The sequence below is a fragment of the Capra hircus genome, chromosome 14 (assembly GCF_001704415.2).
Source record: "Capra hircus breed San Clemente chromosome 14, ASM170441v1, whole genome shotgun sequence".
In the NCBI taxonomy this organism is placed as follows: domain Eukaryota; kingdom Metazoa; phylum Chordata; class Mammalia; order Artiodactyla; family Bovidae; genus Capra; species Capra hircus.
In genome coordinates, this window is record NC_030821.1 from 21,931,263 (window position 1) to 21,950,625 (window position 19,363).

Here is a 19,363-nt window from a genome sequence, read left to right on the forward strand (position 1 = left end):
GGCAGCAGAGGATGAGTTGATTCTCTGGGTTAGATAGCATCACCGACTCAATGGACACGAATTTGAGCAAACTCTGGGAGATAATGAAGGACAGGGAGGCCTGGTGTGCTGCAGTCCATGGGGTTGCAAAGAATTGCACATGACTTAGCAACTAAACAACAGCACAAAACTGGATTTCTACCACCCTTTATCAAAAGTGGGAATACATCCCACATCTGTGTGAGTAAGTTGGGGCAGATTTGCCTGCCATGAGAACATAAGTGCCTGGATTTTACCACATGTTTTTAAAATCCCTCTTGGCCTAGTTACCTAGGGGAAGAAATATAAGCTCAGTCTCTCTGCATACATGAAGGATCACAGCATAGAAAAGGAAGCAGGGGGAGGGAAGGTTTCATTGTAGCATCTTTCAGCCACACCGATTCCATTTAATGCCCTCAAATCCTGTGTTCATTGGTGTGATTGGATAATTTGCCTTGGAGGTATTCTAAGGTTGAGTATTCTATTTGATTACATGGGGTTTGCTGAGAAATCTGATTTCCAAGAGTTTGGAAGCAGATGTCTCTCACGAAATTATGCTTTCGAATCAAAAAACCAACCTCCCAGACTCCCAATCCCATTAGTTAGGAGAAGACATACATAACTGGATAACAGGATATAAAATGAAGATCTAAATGTTTTTAATTATAATAAAGATCTAAATGCTTATGAATTACAATAGAATGTAAAATCACAGAGTTAGCTATTTTAAAATAAATGTAGTCATTATAAAACTTTAAACAGGAAAGTGATTTTAAAAAATTCGAAGTAAGAAATCTGGTACAAGCGAAGATGACATTTTAAAGTATCGTCAATGAATTTTCACACAGACTTTTTCTCTCACAATAATATTCATTTATATCTTCAATCTTACACAGCAACAAAGTCACAGTAAGAAAGACAGCAATTGCTTCTGAAAGGAAATCAAAGAAGCCTAGAAAGATTATTTTTTCAAAAGGATCTTAGGGAGTTGAAATAAGGCTTGCTTCTCCACGGGCTGACAGCATTTAACTGGGACGGGAACAGCAGCATCCTTTTCTCTGATTTTACCTTTGAACAGAATAAAAGGAAATGAGTGTAACATTCTCCCCGACAAAGAGATGCAGAACCGAAGCCTAACCCCCAAGAAATGTTATAATCAAAGTAAACACCAATCTCGCTCCTACAAATGCTGGTAATAGCATGTTACGCCATTCAACAGAATGTCTTCCTCTTGCTAATCTTCCTCTGAACTTTTCACACAATTTTCCTGGATTGGAAGAATAACTCCAATCGTCAGGAAATGACAACAAAGCTGGAACTGTTGGCTGCACAGCACTATTAAAGACTTAACAACATTCAAATGAAAGAGAACACGGCTGGGAGTACACAGCACCCCATCACAGTCTCAGGGTTTATATCAGGAAGCATAGGTTAGCGTAATGTGCAAACCAGCAACGCCCCTGGATTTGTATGTAAAATGAATCCTTTGGCAGACAGTGTCCCTAATTAACACAAACATCTCTTCCTGTCCATCACGTCAACCTCTTCTGTAATCTTTTGCTGATGTGACGTGTGGCAAATCTGAAAATATATCACACAATAAAAAGAAAAAAAAAAACAAAACATGGAGGCTAGTGAAGCTGCAAAACAAAACATGTAGATTTCATGAAGTCAATAGAAATATTAGAGAAATGTTTAAATCACAGCAAAGCCCAACCAAACAGGCACCTGGCAGAGCGGGACCAAAAAACAACTGAAAAAATAATAATTAAAAAAAAAAAACCCAAGAAAAAGAAAACTGACAAAGATGATGATCATAGGTACTTGAAGAAGACAGATTTGAATGTGAAAAGAGAAAACGGATGAAGCACTGAAAATTTTTTTTAATGACCATATCTGTAATATTATTCTAAAACTAAGTGTGAAATAAAGCTTATCATATACTATCAAATAATTTTCCTGAAAAATTACACCTAAAGCAACATTCGATTCATTTTTCACTTATTCTAGAACATGGTTGCCTTTATAATACGAAGATTCATTACTTCCAGATAAAGTCCTAATAACCTTATACATTTTGACTATAAACTTGCACTCTTGGTATTAAGTAGTAGCAACCTTCCTCAACAGCAGGTCCCTCTGTGTTACCAGCCTCTTGCTTATATCTGGTTTTCCAAGCCTCTGCGCCATGTTTCCTAACATCTCAGAGAATAAATCTCCAGCTAGCTCAAGGCCTTCTTCAACTTGGGAGGCTCACCCAGGCATTCTGCGTCAAGAGGTCTTTTATCAGTCTGCCCTTTGGCCAAACTATCCTTGAATCTTAAGTCACTTGGAAGTGTTTGACCTTGATCTTGGACTCTTCAACCGTTCAGGAACAAAGAGATAGGCTAAGGCCATATGTTGTGCTGCAGGAAACCTTGCTGTGACCACCATCCCTTACCCACAGCACGTGGCTCAGGGCTGGGCCTGCTTCCTGGTCCCGTGTGTGGAGTCTTCTCTGGATTTCAGTGTGACGACTTCTCCTTTATAGGGTTCACGCTTCACGGGGGTAGGTGTGCAAGTCTGAAAGAGAGCATTTCATTTTTCTCTTGTGGATTATTGACTTTTTGAATTCAAGGCTAAATTCTGCTATCTAAATGAATTGTGACATCAAAAATGAGGCGGTGAATTTATCATGTGCCTCGTACTCTTTACCCTTTCACAGAAATTCCCAGCGACCTCAGGTCGCTCAGACAAAGGCCCAGGGAACACTTCCTAACACCATTCTTTCCACCGCAACTTTCTCTGGGATCTCTACCATATCCTCACACAATGGGTTCTGTAACCACCGTACAGGCTGATCAAACATTCTATCTTTTCCCGTGGATTCAGTCCTAGGTGTCTGCGTTCCCAGAGTTCTTTGTTGTACATGTCTTCAGACTTGCAGCATTTTGCTGCGGATTCTAGCAATCTGTGTGTACGTTTCCTCATTTTCCTGATCGTCTCTGCTTGTAACGGGCCTTCCACAGAATTTCCCATCTGGATCTATACCTCTCTGCTGGCCAGCTGGGTAGTAGGACCCTGGATTCAGCCAGAGTTAATTCAGTGTTTGACCAGTGTTTTGAAATCAGGACTATCTAAACAAAGGGATTCATAAGAAGTAAATTATATTCTTCATCAGTGTGGAATCAAATTCCCTGACAGGTCGGGTGAATTGTAAACCACCATCATTAAGGGCATGGGCTCTGGAGCCAGCTTGCCTGGGCACATTACTTAACACTGTGCTTCAGCTGTAAACTGAGGATGGTAACAACACTTAATTTATAAGTTGGTTATGAGAATTACATGTTGGGAGGATTAAATATATGTAAAGCATTTAGAATAATGCCAAGTGTATAATAAGCTCTTAACAAATAAATATATGTATGTGTGTATGTTTGTTTTATTTTTACCATCAAAAGTAATACAGTGATCAACAGTGTGGGCTTTAGAGAAAGGCAGGTCTGAGTCTGAATAATAGCTTTGCCATTTACTGGCTAGAGGAAACTAGCAAGTTAATAAGCCCCTTTGAGCCTACTTACTCACCTACAAAATGGAGGGAATAAAACCCACATCCCAGGCACATGAGATTTCCCAGATACAAAGCATTTTCTTCATTCATTCAATAGATATTTATTGAGCACACACCAGCCCCAGGCGCAGAGGATAAAGCAGAGAACAAGATGGAGACCATCCCTACAGCTGCAGAATTTGAAACAAGCTGATCACTCAGTGAATAGGAAGACCCCTGCCCTCTGCTCACAGGTCCATGCCTCTGTCCATTTCCTGTGTCCAATGGGATGCTTTGCGGAACCTCCATTTCAGCTCACCGTCAGCTAAGTCCCTCCCTTCACCCTGGGCCCTGTCATCACCTTGAACATCGACATGGGAAAATGAAACACCAACCTCTCATGGCTGCCACCCAGCCCCTGGACATCGTGGTTACTTGGAGCCCATCAATACCTGAAACTTTAAACTTATGTAATTCCTCACTCTCTGATCACAATCTCCCTTTCAGGTCTTAAGGCTCCAGGTTTTTCCTTCTCCTGGTTGACTTTCCAAGCCCAGAGGTATGTATATACTTAAACCTAAGCCATGTAATGCAACCTGCAACATGCTCACGCTCAGTCCTGTCCGTCTCTTGGCTCCTCTCTCCATGGGATTTTCCAGGCAAGAATACTGGAGTGGGTCGCCATTTCCTTCTCCAGGGGATCTTCCCGACCCAGGGACTGAACTTGAGTGTCCTGTGTCTCCTGCATTGCAGGCAGGTTCTTTACCCCTGAGTCATTGGGGAAGCGCACTTGAAACTAAAGTGACCATAAATTTACCGTCTAAACTATGACACTTCCGAGAGTGTAAAGGGCATTAAACATAATGAACAGGCTCAATCCAGGACCGTCCAAGCAAACCAGGATTTGCTTCCACCTTCCTTCAAACGTTCTCTTACCGACAACCTAAAGTCTTGTACCTTTCTCCTTTCCAGTCGTTATTTGCACTTGGCAAAACCCAAGGCATATTTCAGTTCAATCATCAGCTTTCTCACAGCCCTTGGAGAAAATGACATCAGTGTGCAGATAATCTGTGTCACCTGCCTTTGTGCCGTGTATTCCTCATCAGCTCCCCCTCCCACCTCCCTGTTTCCACAACAGTTCCTTTGAAAGCTTTCTGTCTGTGGTTTTCATCTGTACTTTTTGGTCTCTCCTGGACTCCTTAGGGACAACGCTGGTGATTTAAACGGGCTGTCAAGCCTGGGCCCTATCATCCTCATTCAGGAGCGGGCTTGTTCCACAAGCTGGCTGGTCCCTTGAAGGATCCTTTCCCTGGACCTAACTGCAGGCTCAGGGATGACTCAAATCAGGTGAATCAGCACCCTTCCTAACATCTTTCTGGGGAACATGTCTTCTCCCACTGTGGCATGCCCACCCTCTTTTTACCTAAATATCTGCAATGGATCTTCAGTAACTCAGGCCAGGCAACCGTCAGCCCAGGAAGCTTTAACTCTCCCTGCCACATCAGAGTATCTTGCTTACCACTGTCTGTTTTTGTGTAATAGTCTGCCTCCCCCGGCAGACTCGGGGACAGTGTATTGGTCTGTTTCTCCATAACGAGTACTCAGGAAATAGTTGACAAGTCCCTACCGAGGGTGGAGGGTGCTGGTGGGGAAGAGACCCCCCACCTGAGCTTCTTTCTTCTTTGTGTCTGTTGTCCTGGCCAGAGCTGACTCAGTTTTCCTCATCTTTTGTTCTGCTTCACCATTGAGCTGCTCCCCAGGTTGCACTTGCCCTTTGCACTTGTCTTAAGACCGCGTTCCAGCTGCTCAGTCACTGTACTAGCAATGCCACGAGGCCCCTCTCAGCCTGGCTGGTCTCTCTGGTCACGCTGACCATCCAACAGCTCTGCCCCGACTGGCCAGGTGTCACTTGCACATAGCTTCCTTCTGCATCTGCCGGTGAGGCTCGGGATGGGCAGGGATCAGTTTCCCACCAGAATAGCCATAGCCAATGGCCACCTCAAGCACAGACTGACCCTCTTTGGGGAGTTTTCTGCCACCCCACACTTCACAGCCTTCCCCTTTATAGACAAGCGGACAGGAATCAAAGACAATACAAGTTCTGGTCTCAAGCCTTGCAGTCCTTTCAACGTTTTCATCTTTTCTTATCCTCGGACACGGTTACATAATGTCTTTTAATGCTAGACCCAGGTCTTGTTCATCTTTGTACTGTTTATCGCCCAGGGCACTGTACTCTGTGTGCATTTTAGAACCTCAGTGATGTTCACTGTGATGAAATGGAAAGGTGACAATGCTGGTGCTGCAGAATGTAAAGCTGTCCCTGCGTTATTCCACAGTTCAGTTGCCCATTTGTTTTCTAAGTAGACTGACACTGCAGCTCTCAGGAAAAGCAGTCATGTGGCTTCCCTCTGGTGACAAATGGCAAATTTCCATCTCAGCCCAGACATGGGCACTGGCAGCTGGCATGCCCTCAGAGGCTGTCCTAGGGGTGTCCTAGAGATTGTCCTAGGGGCACCAGCATCTGGCATAATTTCAGAGGCTGTCCTAGGAGTGGGCATCAAAATCAAGTGGGTTTCTTTCCCAGGTATCCAGGATGAGTACAGTAATGACAGGGACTCCATCCCAAGTTTCCCAACTAAGGGCACACCTATTACTTCAGTTCAGTTCAGTTCAGTCGCTCACTCATGTCCGACTCTTTGCGACCCCATGAATCAGCACGCCAGGCCTCCCTGTTCATCATCAGCTTCCGGAGTTCACTCAGACTCACGTCCATTGAGTCAGTGATGCCATCCAGCCATCTCATCTTCTGTCGTCCCCTTCTCCTCCTGCACCCAATCCCTTCCAGTATCAGAGACTTTTCCAATGAGTCAACTCTTCGCATGAGGTGGCCAAAGGACTGGAGTTTCGGCTTTACCATCATTCCTTCCAAAGAAATCCCAGGGTTGATCTCCTTCAGAATGGACTGGTTGGATCTCTTTGCAGTCCAAGGGACTCTCAAGAGTCTTCTCCAACAGCACAGTTCAAAAGCATCAATTCTTCGGCGCTCAGCTTTCTTCACAGTCCAACTCTCACGTCCAAACATGACCACAGGAAAAATCATAGCCTTGACTAGACGGACCTTTGTTGGCAAAGTAATGTCTCTGCTTTTGAATATGCTATCTAGGTTGGTCATAACTTTTCTTCCAAGGAGTAAGTGTCTTTTGATTTTATGGCTGCAATCACCATTTGCAGTGATTTGGGAGCCCAAAAAAATAAAGGCTGACACTGTTTCCACTGTTTCCCCATCTATTTCCCATAAAGTGATGGGACCAGATGCCATGATCTTCGTTTTCTGAATGTTGAGCTTTAAGCCAACTTTTTCACTCTCCTCCTTCACTTTCATCAAGAGGCTTTTTAGTTCCTCTTCGCTTTCTGCCATAAGGGTGGTGTCATCTTCATATCTGAGGTTATTGATATTTCTCCCGGCAATCTTGATTCCAGCTTGTGCTTCTTCCAGTCCAGCGTTTCTCATGACGTACTCTGCATATAAGTTAAATAAGCAGGGTGACAATATACAGCCTTGATGGACTCTTTTTCCTATTTGGAACCAGTCTGTTGTTCCATGTCCAGTTCTAACTGTTGTTTCCTGACCTGCATACAGATTTCTCAAGAGGCAGGTCAGGTGGTCTGTTATTCCCATCTCTTTCAGAATTTTCCACAGTTTCTTGTGATCCACACAGTCAAAGGCTTTGGCATAGTCAATAAAGCAGAAATAGATGTTTTTCTGGAACTCTCTTGCTTTTTCCGTGATCCAACGGATGTTGGCAATTTGGTCTCTGGTTCCTCTGCCTTTTCTAAAACCAGCTTGAACATCAGGAAGTTCACAGTTCACGTATTGCTGACGCCTGGCTTGGTGAATTTTGAGCATTACTTTACCTATTACTTAGAGGATGTTAATGCAGCATAAAGCTAACGGAAAGGCCAGGATGAAGCATCAGAGGGTTCTGGGTTGAATAAAAGAAGTAGGTCTCTTCTCTTCTTGTGTTCTCCTGGGTTTCTTCCAGCCTCACCCATCAGCTTTCTTCAGCTCCCTTGCTGGCTCTTACCCTTCTCTCCTCAGCCTCTGAAGGTTGACAGCCCCAGAGCTCTTTCTCAAGCTTGCTTTCTTCTCTGGTGGCCTCACACTTGTGGTTTTAAATCTTATATATGCCAGGATTTCTAAATCTTATGTCTGGCCCCATTCTCTCCCAAATCCCAGACTCTTTTATCCAAGTGGCTAATGACCTCCTCACAAGGAGGCATAACTAGCATCTCAAACAGAGCGAGAACCTAAGCAGCAACAAACTATAGCTGAAACTGAAGTAGGATTACAGTTCTTTGAGCCCAGGAACTGCTGTCTTAGTTGTACCTGTATCCCCAGGAAGATGGATAGATGGAAGATGAAATAGCACCTGGGGCTTAATAAACATTTGTTAAGTGAAAGATTTCTTGACAGAAGGACTTTTTTTTTAGAACTTTGTAGATGATATCAGGCAATAGAATCACCTGAGGGTAGCATTATCTACGATCATTTGACAGCTTTCTCAAGGAGTACCTCAAGAGACTATGGTTCTGAATGTACACCTTTGGGAGACTGACCTGGGTGATGGCATCTTTCCCGCCTAGTACAGGCTGGTCAAAATTGGATGATCAGCCCAGGCCAGAAGTTCTTCCTGTCTTGATGTAGAAGGGCTTGAGAGTAAAACAGTGTGAAAGACTATCCTAAGTAATATAGGAAACACAGATGGCACCTCACTCAGCAGGGTGCTGGTGGTTTACTCACATAGATGAGAGTTCAATTTGAGTTCACAGTATTTAATGATGATTGTCACTATGATGAGTTAATAGAAAGACAAAAAAAGGATTATATCACAATATGCAGTGCTAGAATAAATATTAATTGTAATCATTATACCTGCATAACTGCATTTTGGTTAGCTGATCAGGGGAAAGAAGAAACTTAAAGTTGATAGAAAATTTAACTGTATTGTCTGCAGAGAGTGGAATGCTAAGATGCTAGATTTTCTGATGAGCAAGTCAGAGAAAAGAATCTTGAATTCCACGGAGTTCCTAATACAATGCTGACCATGGATGCTGATATTAAAATAGTAATAAGGACAACAGAACTTCCAAATACCAAAAGCAGACGCTGACCTAACACCAAGCAGTTCCCTTGGAACAGTGACTCTCTGAAGATAAAATCCACACCCAGCTGGTGAATTTAGATAGGTACTCAGTACCTCGTGAACGTCAAAGTTCTCACAGGTCCTTATGGAACTGAGCTTGCCAAGGGATGGTGAATCACTAGACTCAATAGAGGTGATCTATAACAATGAAAATTCACATTTTGATAATGTTTTATAATCCACCAAATATTTCTATTTTTAACGTTCAAAATACTCTGTGAGCTATTTCTCCAGAACAATGTGAACACCTAATTGGTTTTTAGCAAATATTTACTGAGTGTTGAATGGTTAGATGAAATATGAAAAGAAAGCATTTAGAAAGTCCCTGTATACAGCAATGTGCTGGTAAATGTTGACAACCCACCTTCCCTTTCTCTCATCACTCCTAAAGCCCTGACTTAATGCACGTGTCTCTTTCTGTCACATAAATGCTCCCACCATGGCTGATTTCAAGCTACCAAATTGACATCACTGAATAAGGAGCTGGGCTGGGATACATACATGTGGCTCCAACATACAGCTCATCTTTTATAAGTGTAAGTAAGAAGAGATCTACTTACTTTATTCAATACTAGCCATCCATCTGGGAAAATTAGAATTATATGGCAGTTGATGATGACTTCAATTATTAATATTTTCCTTGAGCTACCACATTGAGAAAGACATTGAAAAACTGTTATTTAAGAAATGGAGGACACCCATTTCAAAGATTAGATCAGCCATTCACTCAATTTTATCGTATCTAAATGGCAAATTATGTGTATGGATGCAAAGGTACAGCCAGTTTCAAAGCTTGGGCAGCAGTATTCTGAAACCATGCATGACTCCAGGCAGCTATTCCTGCTTCTTCAGAAAATGCAACATGACCCTTATTTTACAAAAGAGATTGGGTTGCTTACTACTGAGAAAAGAGAAAAGAGGATGATAGATAGAATGTCTATACTTCCAAGTTTTGCTAAAAAAAAAAATGTAACACTCTAAACACACAAAAAGTCTAGAAATAATAAACCATTTGAGTATAAAGAGCTAGCTTTTAGAGGGGGGTGAAGAATGAATCACATGTAAACTGATTTTGTTCTTTCAAAATGTTCTTGAACATCTCAGTTGTTGTTGGTTGAATGCACAGATAGAAGGCGACAACAGTATAAGGGACTAGAAAATCTCTGGATTTGGTATCTGCCGATATTGAGAACAAAACCCCTACAGATACCAGGGGACAATGTACTTTCGTTCTTCCTCTTTTATTTTGTTTCCCTGAATCCCCCAGTACTCTTCTGTAAGTGACTTTTTATATTGAATTGAAATATATATTTTATTTTTATGTTTATCAAATAGAGTTTGTTTCATCTCCTGATCTAAATTTTTTCCCTTAAGGATCCGATGTTTAATGTCAAAGTAACAATTTCCTGAAGCTGTCAAACTACATTAAAATGTCATTTCTCTCCTTTGGACTTCCTCATAATATCTGTTAACAGTGACAGCTGCACTGCATGATACTAAGTGTTTTATTAAGTAATAAAATCATCGATAGGAATCAAGTTTACAAATAACCCCACTGTCTGGGATGAGGCAGGGGACAATCTTCTCTGCAAATTTATCTAAATTCCTGTCCATGACCTCTGAAACTATAGTCTTCGTTCCTTCCATTTGCAATTTGTCTATTTATCAAACACCCTACCAGATAGCAAGTACTGGGCATAAACAAAGTTCTTCAAAGAACTAACATTCTAGCCAGGAGACCAGCTGAGTTCTGGGACTGAGAAACCCTGGCATTTCTCTACAATCTGTGCTTTGGAGTCCAGAGTGGCGAGCGATTAATGGTCTTGGGAAGGATAACAGGTGAGCAGGAGAGGCGGTGTGCGCACTTCCTGCTTGCCTTCAAACTCTTATCCTCACTCACAAAGAAGTCTGAATATTTTAAATGAAAACCAAGGGAAGAGCTCTCATTACCTCATGTGAATATAAAATCTGGGATTCTTAACAGCTCTTTTTCTTAACTTCAGTGTGATATGTTTCCTCTATAAAATTATCTTTGCCTAATGGAGATTTAAAAAAAAAAAAGATCTGAAACATCTCCACGGAATCCTCAAACCTCATTTTATCCACTTTATTTGATACTTTTTCCACATTAACTCTCTTAAAAATAATGGATTCCCCATGATTTGAGTTTCACAATTATGTCCTTTTTTCTTGTTCTGTTGAAATCCCATGGTATAGTGAGAATACAGAAGGCATTACCACCATCCCTGGCTCTTATGATTTCTCACTGCTTAGCCCAGGGAAATTTTACCCAATTTTGCTGAGAGCCAGTTTTCTATTCTGTGAAACAGGGATGATACTATCTCTCACATGGCTTGCTGTGCAGATTAAGTAAAATAAAAACTATTAATTATACCAAGTACAGTGCCTAACAGATCATAAGTGCTCAGAACAACATATTATACAATTGTTGTATGATTATTACTTATTGTTAAGTAATAATTAAGTTTATTATTAAGTAATAATTAAGACAATTAACAATTGTCTTAATTAATTAATTGTAAATTAATATTGTTAAGTAATAATTAAGACAATTATTACTTATTGTTATTGCAAAAGCAGTCATGGACTAAAATACCTTCAAAGTTGAGATCAGAAGAAAATATTAAGAAACTAACTCACAAAACTGATGATGAACTCTGAAAAAAATGACGTTGGCATTAATTTTGCCAACAAAACACCCAACAACAATTTGAAATAGAGAACTGATGAAGCCAGTCATGTGGTGATCTTGGCTGCCTCAGACATTTTCCGAACAGGAGGAAGACTTAGGCAAAGTCAGTCTTTTAAATACCGTCTATCAAGAAACCTGGGTTCTATCTCTGGGTCAGGAAGATTCCCTGGAGAAGGAAATGGCAACCCACTCCAGTATTCTTGCCTGGAACATTCCACGGACAGAGGAGCCTGGTGAGCTACAGTCCACGGGGTCGCAGAGAGTCCGACACAACTGAGAGAGACTAATATGAGGTGTTCCCAGTTAGTCTAGCATCCCGGCTAGTGAGCAGCAGGCACTGACGGCCAGGAGCTGCCTCCCCCTGTCACGTGACTTACCACCAAGTAACTTACCACCAAATAACTTACCACCAAGTGTGGCTCAGACAGTAAAGAGTCTGCCTGCAATACAGGAGACCTGGGTTTAATCCCTGGGTCGGGAAGATCTCCTGGAGAAGGGAATGGCTACCCACTCTAGCATTCTTGCCTGGAAAATTCCCTGGACAGAGGAGCCTGGCAGGCTACAGTCCATGGATCACAAATAGTCCAACACGACTGAGAGACTAACCCTTTCACTTTTTCTGTTGGATCTACCACTTCTGAGTCTACGCCTTTCTGTTTATTCCTTGTATTACTACTGCGAGTGTCATGAATGGACTGGCTTCCATCGATGTCTCTAATTATTTTTTCCCAAACCTAGTACAGAATAATTTACCTCCCATTAACTTTGGCCACCTCATGCGAAGAGTTGACTATTGGAAAAGACTCTGATGCTGGGAGGGATTGGGGGCAGGAGGAGAAGGGGACGACAGAGGATGAGATGGCTGGATGCCATCACCAACTTGATAGACATGAGTTTGAGTGAACTCCGGGGAGTTGGTGACGGACAGGGAGGCCTGGCCTGCTGTGATTCATGGGGTTGCAAAGAGTCGGACACAACTGAGTGACTGAACTGAACTGAACTAAACTGAACTCACTTAAAGGGCTTCCCTTGTAGCTCAGTAGGTAAAGGATCTGCCTGCAGTGCAGGAGACCCGGGTTCGATCCCTGGGTTGGGAAGATTCCCTGGAGAAGGAAATGGCAACCCACTCCAGTATCCTTGCCTGGAAAATCTCAGGGACAGAGGAGCCTGATGGGCTACAGCCCATAGGGTTGCAAAGAGTCGGGTATGACTGAGCGACTAACACTTACTTACTTAACTCACTTAAGTCAACCCTTATGTTTTACAGTATGTGGTTTATTGCTTAAGCATATAGCTTTTGGAGTCAGATAACCAGAGTTTATGTTTTGGTCCTGCCATATATGACCTGTATGACATGACAAACTTTATTTCCTGAAGCTTCAGTTTCCTAATATTTAAAGTGGGGGAAATAATAAATACTCCCTCACTCACAGGGTTGTTAACAGTGACAAGATCCCCTAGCACTGTGCTCTGCCTCAGTAAGAGCTCAGTAAATGTTAGTATTGCTGTAATTTACCATATGATATTTAGAAATACATGGAAATCTTATGGTTTCTACCTACCTGTCACCTGTCAGTGTCAACATTTACAAATTAACCCCAGCAAAATAAATGGCAACCTTAAATATGTTGACTGAAATACAGTACATGAAGAATTGTAACATTCTGAGAATTTACAGCATTCCAGAGTACTTGTTTATTAAATCAAAGCTTTAGTAAGTGATTTTTAAAAAAGAAGAAGAAAGGATGAATCTTATTTATAACAAAGTCTGAGAATCCACAAGCAAAAAACTTTCACAAGACATTAGGGAAGAAATCAAAGAGACTGCAAGATCCAAATGAAATGAATCAGAAAACAGCTAGAGAACTTTGGAAAAAGAGAAATATATTTTAAAATGAAAAAAGACAAGGATGCCTTAGAACTAATCCAAGGGTTATAAACTATAATGGTTATGTGGTCAGGTTGGGAACATTAATGGGTGAAGCCTGCAGATGAAAGTCATAAATGCTGCCTCTGTAGGGCTCTGTCACCCAGCTCTAGCCTATTCTTACCATGTGAGATTGAGGGCACTGGTTGCCTTCCATCACTCCCAAACCAGCAGTTTAGATGATTTTAATCTGAAATTTTTGATATGTTAGTGTATTTAGTGAAGTGAATTTTTAAAATTATTGAAAACACTGCATGAACTAAATAAACAAACGTGAAAATACAAGACATAGTAAAAGAACATACCTTTTAATACCTCTCTTATAACAACAGGATTATTACAAAGACTTTATTATAAATTCAATCATCAAAGGGGGAAAACAAAGAGACAGAACTGATATTTATAGACCTCCCACTGGTCCCCTTTATTTTAAAATCTCACTTGACTCTTACAATCTCTTGGGGAGAAAACACTATCTCCGTTTTCGAGATGAGGAAGCAGCCCAGGGATGACAGAGATGCTTGGCCACACAGCGAGGAAATGTGAAGTCAGGGCAGAATTCATATTTACTTGACCCCAACCCTGCCATGAATGCACCTTGAACGTGAAAGTGAAAGTCGCTCAGTCGTGTACAACTCTTTGCGACCCCATGGACTGTACAGTGCATGGAATTCTCCAGGCCAGAATACGGCGGTGGGTAGCCTTTCCCTTCTCCAGGGCAGCTTCCCAACCCAGGGTTCGAACCCAGGTCTCCCGCATTGCAGGCGATTCTTTACCAGCTTAGCCACAACGGAAGACCAAGAATACTGGAGTGGGTAGCCTATCCCCTCTCCAGCAGATCTTCCTAACCCAGAAATCGAACCAGGGTCTCCTGCACTGCAGCCTGATTCTTTACCAACTAAGCTATCGGGGAAGCCAGGATGCACCTTGCAGACCTTCAGCTACAGGGAGCATAGTTTCTCAAGGGGCAGTTGTTGAGCTTGAACTTCACGTTTTCGTTCTTAGGGGAGGCCACGCCTCCCACTGTTGCTCCCAGCCAATGACAGCATGCTACATAGCTGGACCCAGGAACGGACTCAAGGGCTGTCTGTAGGTTGCTCAACCTTTGTTAGTTTGAATGAGATGGTATTCTAGGATGCTCCTCACGGTATATTTTTTCTCCTTCTCTCATTCCTTGGGGCTGGGCTTGAGTTGCAGTCTGATGGCTCTCCACAGCCTTTCCCACTTTCCCTCCCATTTTTTCTCTCAGGTGTAAAACGGTGGCACTTTTATCTTTCTGAATGGCTACTTGTGAGACGAGCCTGACTAACAGCAATTGCCAAAAGGCCCACAGGGGCCCTGAACTTGCCTAGGAAAACCCGACTTGGTCCATTAGGAAACCCTGAATAGGCACTAATCTGCAAAGGAAAATGCATCCATCCAGTAATGAATTTTTCTTTGAAAGCTCTATTTTTCCGTAACCTTTTCTCACATCCCAGGAATATGTTACCCCATTGTATGTGATAATGCAATCACCAACATCAGGAACACGTGACAGTCCAGCCCGTGGTAACAGCCCCTGCAGCCCCAAACTCACCTGGTCCCGTTGCTTGATCCGTTTGTAAATATATTCAGCAAACGGTTTACGAGGAATAAACTTCCCGTCTCCTGCTGAGACACTGAAAACTCCAGCTTCGTATACCACTTTGCCTCTTGAAATAGTCACCAGGGGCACCCCGTGGCAAACCATGCCCTCGAAGATGTTGAAGTTGACAGCCTGATGATGGGTTTTTGCCGAAATGGTCCTGATGTAAAAACAAAAATCATCCCGATCATGCCTGGCTCACTTGACAAGTATGAAATATTAAAAGAATGGCTGAGAAGAAAATTTAGCAACTCTATTAAGCCATAGCTTTATTACTGGAACAAGTGATTTTAAGAATAGAACAAAGCATTAACATTTCATTACAAAGTAATTACATTTTCTGAGAAAAACCCAATAGATCACTCTTTATGGTGATTAAAGAGGTGGAGTGGGCGGAAGAAGGGCATTGTCTCTCATGTTTATGATTTTAAGTTATTTTTATGTATGTATTTAAAGAACAAAATATTAATTATAAAATATTTCAAATAGATGAGTCTGATGAACATGCTGACCAAATACCCAAATCTATAGAATTTTAACTTTTTGGAGACACGGTTGAGGCTTCTCAATATCTCTCCCCAAATTCCATTCCATTCACAGAGGCAACAGTTAATAGGTAACTTTCAAGGAAAATCATATCTTGAATTTCTTTCCCTTGTCTGTGGCAAAACTGGAAATTTGAGCATAATATAAATAACAAAATATGTTAGCATATAATCCCTTAGCATATTTTGTCACGTGTTTGAATATTCATCAGCTGTCTCAGTAGTTTATTAATACTTCTCAATCATATACAATATGACCAATGACTTCTAGGCTGGATATTTGGAAATGCTCCTTTCCCTAAATCACATTAAATGGAAAACAAAAAAGAAAACCTGGCAGCAGTGGATCATACAAGCATAACCTGAAGTTTCTACAAGTGCTTGCTCTCAGGGGTGGATTAAAGAAAAGTGATTCATTAAAAAAATCCCAAGGTTAGGTCGAAGGAATAGCAGCTAACAGCTCCCCTGCCATCCTAATCTGGAGGGTCAGAGCTGGGAAACTTTACAGAGCCACCTCCGGTGGGAATGAATGGGATCACACTGGCCTGGTCTTGGGTTCCAGAACGCCATACCCAACTACCTGTTGGGTTTCCACTCAACACGTCCAAACAAATTATTGGTTTTCCATGATGACTACAGTCCACACACTTGAATTTGCTCCTCTCTTGAGTTTCTCATCTCAATAAACGCTACCTCCAACCATGTTTCTTCAATCCTTAACCATCATCAAGCCTATTGATTCCACCTCTTCCCCCAAAAATCTCAAACCTGCCCACTTCTCTCCCACTCTGTTGTCCCACCAAGTCATCTCGGTGACACCACGACCATCTCTCATCTGGACAACCTCAATACCTCTTCATGTTTCCACTCTATTTTTTTTTTTTTTTTTTTAGCATTTTGTCTGTACTATGCTGCATGTGGGATGGTTCCCTGATCAGGGATGGAATCCAGGGCATCTGCACTGAAACCACCAAATCCTAACCGCTAGGCAACCAGGGAGCTCCCTCCGTGTTTCCACTCCTACCCTCTGCACTCCTCACCACTCCCCACAAAGCTGCTCAAATGATTCTTTTTTTTTTTTTTTTAAATGAGTATCAAATCAGGTCACATTTCTGCTTGAAACCCTTACTAGCTCCAGTCTTTTCCCCAAAAGCCAAATAACTGTTTAAAAAGCCCAGATGATAATAACCACAAAAAAGAACCTGCTCCCAATGAGAAATATCAGCATGGAAAAGAAAAAGAGGAGCTTCCTTATGCCAGGTGGATACTTTATGACATCCTATTTCATCTTTATAGCACTGCTTCAAGATAGAGAGTATTTTCTACACTTGACAAGTAAATAAATTGAGATTTAGAAAGATTAAATTACTTGTCAAAAGACCTATGACTACTTTGATGAAACTGCAACCTTTTAATGTTTTTAAAATTAACTACAATAAATTTACTTTTTTAGTGATAGTTCTGTGAATTTTGACACGTGGATAGAAGTCTTATCCTCACAACACTCTGGACACAAAACAGTCCCATCACCTCCTACAACTCATACCGTCCCTGTGTAGTCACAACTTCCCCTCCCCCGTAACTCTTGGAAAACCCTGATCTGTTCTGTTACTGTAGCTGTCTCGTTTCAGGAATGTCATATAAATGGAATCATTGAGTAGGCAACCTTTTGAATCTGACTTCTTTCATTTGGCATAACTCTTTTGAGATTTACCCAAGTTGTTGCGGGTATCAGGAGTTCGTTTCTTTTTAATTGCTATGCAGTATTCCTTTGCAGGGGCTTCCCAGGTGCCACAAGTGGTAAAGAAACCCCTCCCAGTGCAGGAGACTGAAGAAATGGGGGTTTGATCCCTGGGTCGGGAAGATCCCCTGGAAGAGGGCATGGCAACCCACTCCAGTAGTCTTGCCTGGAGAATCCCATGCACAGAGGAGCCTGGCAGACAGACTATGGTCCATAGGGTAGCAGAGTCAGACACGACTGAAGCAGCTTGGCACGCACACATGCAGGCACGCATTCCACTGTGCAGACGCACTACCGAGTGTTTTTCCACTCACCTTCTGAAGGTCATTTTGGTTGTTTCCAATTTTTGATGATTATGAATACAGATGTTAGAGATTCATGTACATGTTTGTTGTGAACTCTTCTCTACTATATATTCCCATGAGTGGCTTTGCTGGGTCATATGGCCAGTGTATACTGCCAAAAAACGGCATTCAGTATCCTTAGGAATCAACTTACTCATATAGAGAAACATCAAAAGATCACTACTGATTGGGAGGTGGGTACAAATACAGCAACAATAATTTTAAACACTACGGAGGTGGGAAGAGTACCTGTCAAATAGCAAGTGATGTCATTAACATGAGGAAATGAATAAAATAAAGGGTTAGTAGGTATGGAATGAGTTATGAATAAGTTATGAATTGGTGATAAAAGACACAGACTTAAAGAAAATAAATCTAGGAAACAATATAAAGGAGATTTAGACCTTCAGGCTACAGTGACTTTTTTTTATGACCATCACAATCTCTCTGTGATAGCTCCATAGTCTGGTACTGCGTTCCTGCTTTTCACAGTTAACACTTATGGCAGAAGCTCTTGGGCTTATATTGTAGTATGTTACATAAGCATGTCTAGACTGATACATTAGAAAGGCTGCTATATAGACAAAATAAAATGCACAGTAATTCATGCTGAAATGGTTATTTACATACAAGATTGGGAGGCAAGAAAGAGAAAACTCTAAATTATAAAACTTTATTTCTCTAAGCAGAAAGTTAAGAGTTACAGATGCTGTTAAGAAAATAATCTAACAGGAAAGAAATAAGTTCTATACACAAAAATTGTCATTACAATATCTAAACTGTTGAAAAACTGAAGCATAACAATTTTCCAATGATTACTCAATGGAATATTGCATATCTATGAAAGACTAGAATTAAGAATACACTGGGAAAGAGAAGAAAATGACAATTCTATAATTTAAATGGAAAAAAGTTGGGTTTTCCTAACTTCCCAAAAAGCATGGGTGAACACATATGCGTGTGGACAAATGCAAAGGAAATACACAAGGCAAAGCGCTTGTGTGGCCTAGGAAAAACAAATATGCAAAAAACAAGTAGATATGAAAGCAAAAGGTCTCTGGCAGCAAAATATCAAATCAGATTTCTCTGCCTCAGACAAAATAAAGGTCATGTTTTTGACTTTCTCAGTGTTGGGGTCAGCAAGAGAAAGAGGGCAATTAGGCAACATCTAAGTGATTCGCTATAATAAGGTATTATGTAAATGAGGTCAGATTAACACAAAATGTAAATTCTTGGCACCATCACCAGCAGCAAAAAGTATGTGCTTCCACTCTCACGTTGGAAGGCATCTGACAGGGTGTCATTCCTCACCCAGCTTTTCCTTCCAGCTGAGCTGCGAGTCTCCAGCTCTGTAGGTGCTTTCACACTGCGGAATCTTCTCTTTCCCTGGGTGCCCTTCTCACTGCTCACATCTGCCCTCTCCCTGCCCCTGACATACCAACTTCTTTGACCTTCCACTAGACTCTGCTCAAAAATCCTGGTCCCATGTCAATTATATCTCAATAAAGCTGAAAAAGAAGAGACATGAAATGGAAAGAAACAAGAGGAAAGGAAAGAAAAGAGAATACTGGTCCCTCTAGAAGCTAACCCTGATGACCCACCGTAAAACTTGGCATTTTCCTCTGTGGTTTAGCATAATCTAAATCAGTTGCTATGTTTTGTGTGTGTTGGAAATAGAATACTGACTTAAATGGAATGTAAGCATCCACTCCTACATT

The 19,363-nt window shown here is 41.5% G+C and overlaps 1 protein-coding gene across 1 annotated transcript in view; it reads right to left on the reverse strand.

The window, feature by feature from the left end:
- The window catches only part of DPYS (dihydropyrimidinase), a 99,949-nt gene continuing 81,241 nt past the window's right edge, over positions 656-19,363 (reverse strand). The window contains exons 8-10 of the mRNA XM_005689299.3: positions 14,968-15,175; positions 2,459-2,580; positions 656-1,086 (exon numbers count right to left, since the gene is read on the reverse strand). Coding sequence (XP_005689356.2) covers positions 2,473-2,580; positions 14,968-15,175 — 316 coding nt within the window. The 3' untranslated portion in view covers positions 656-1,086; positions 2,459-2,472. The remainder of the gene's footprint in view (positions 1,087-2,458; positions 2,581-14,967; positions 15,176-19,363) is intronic.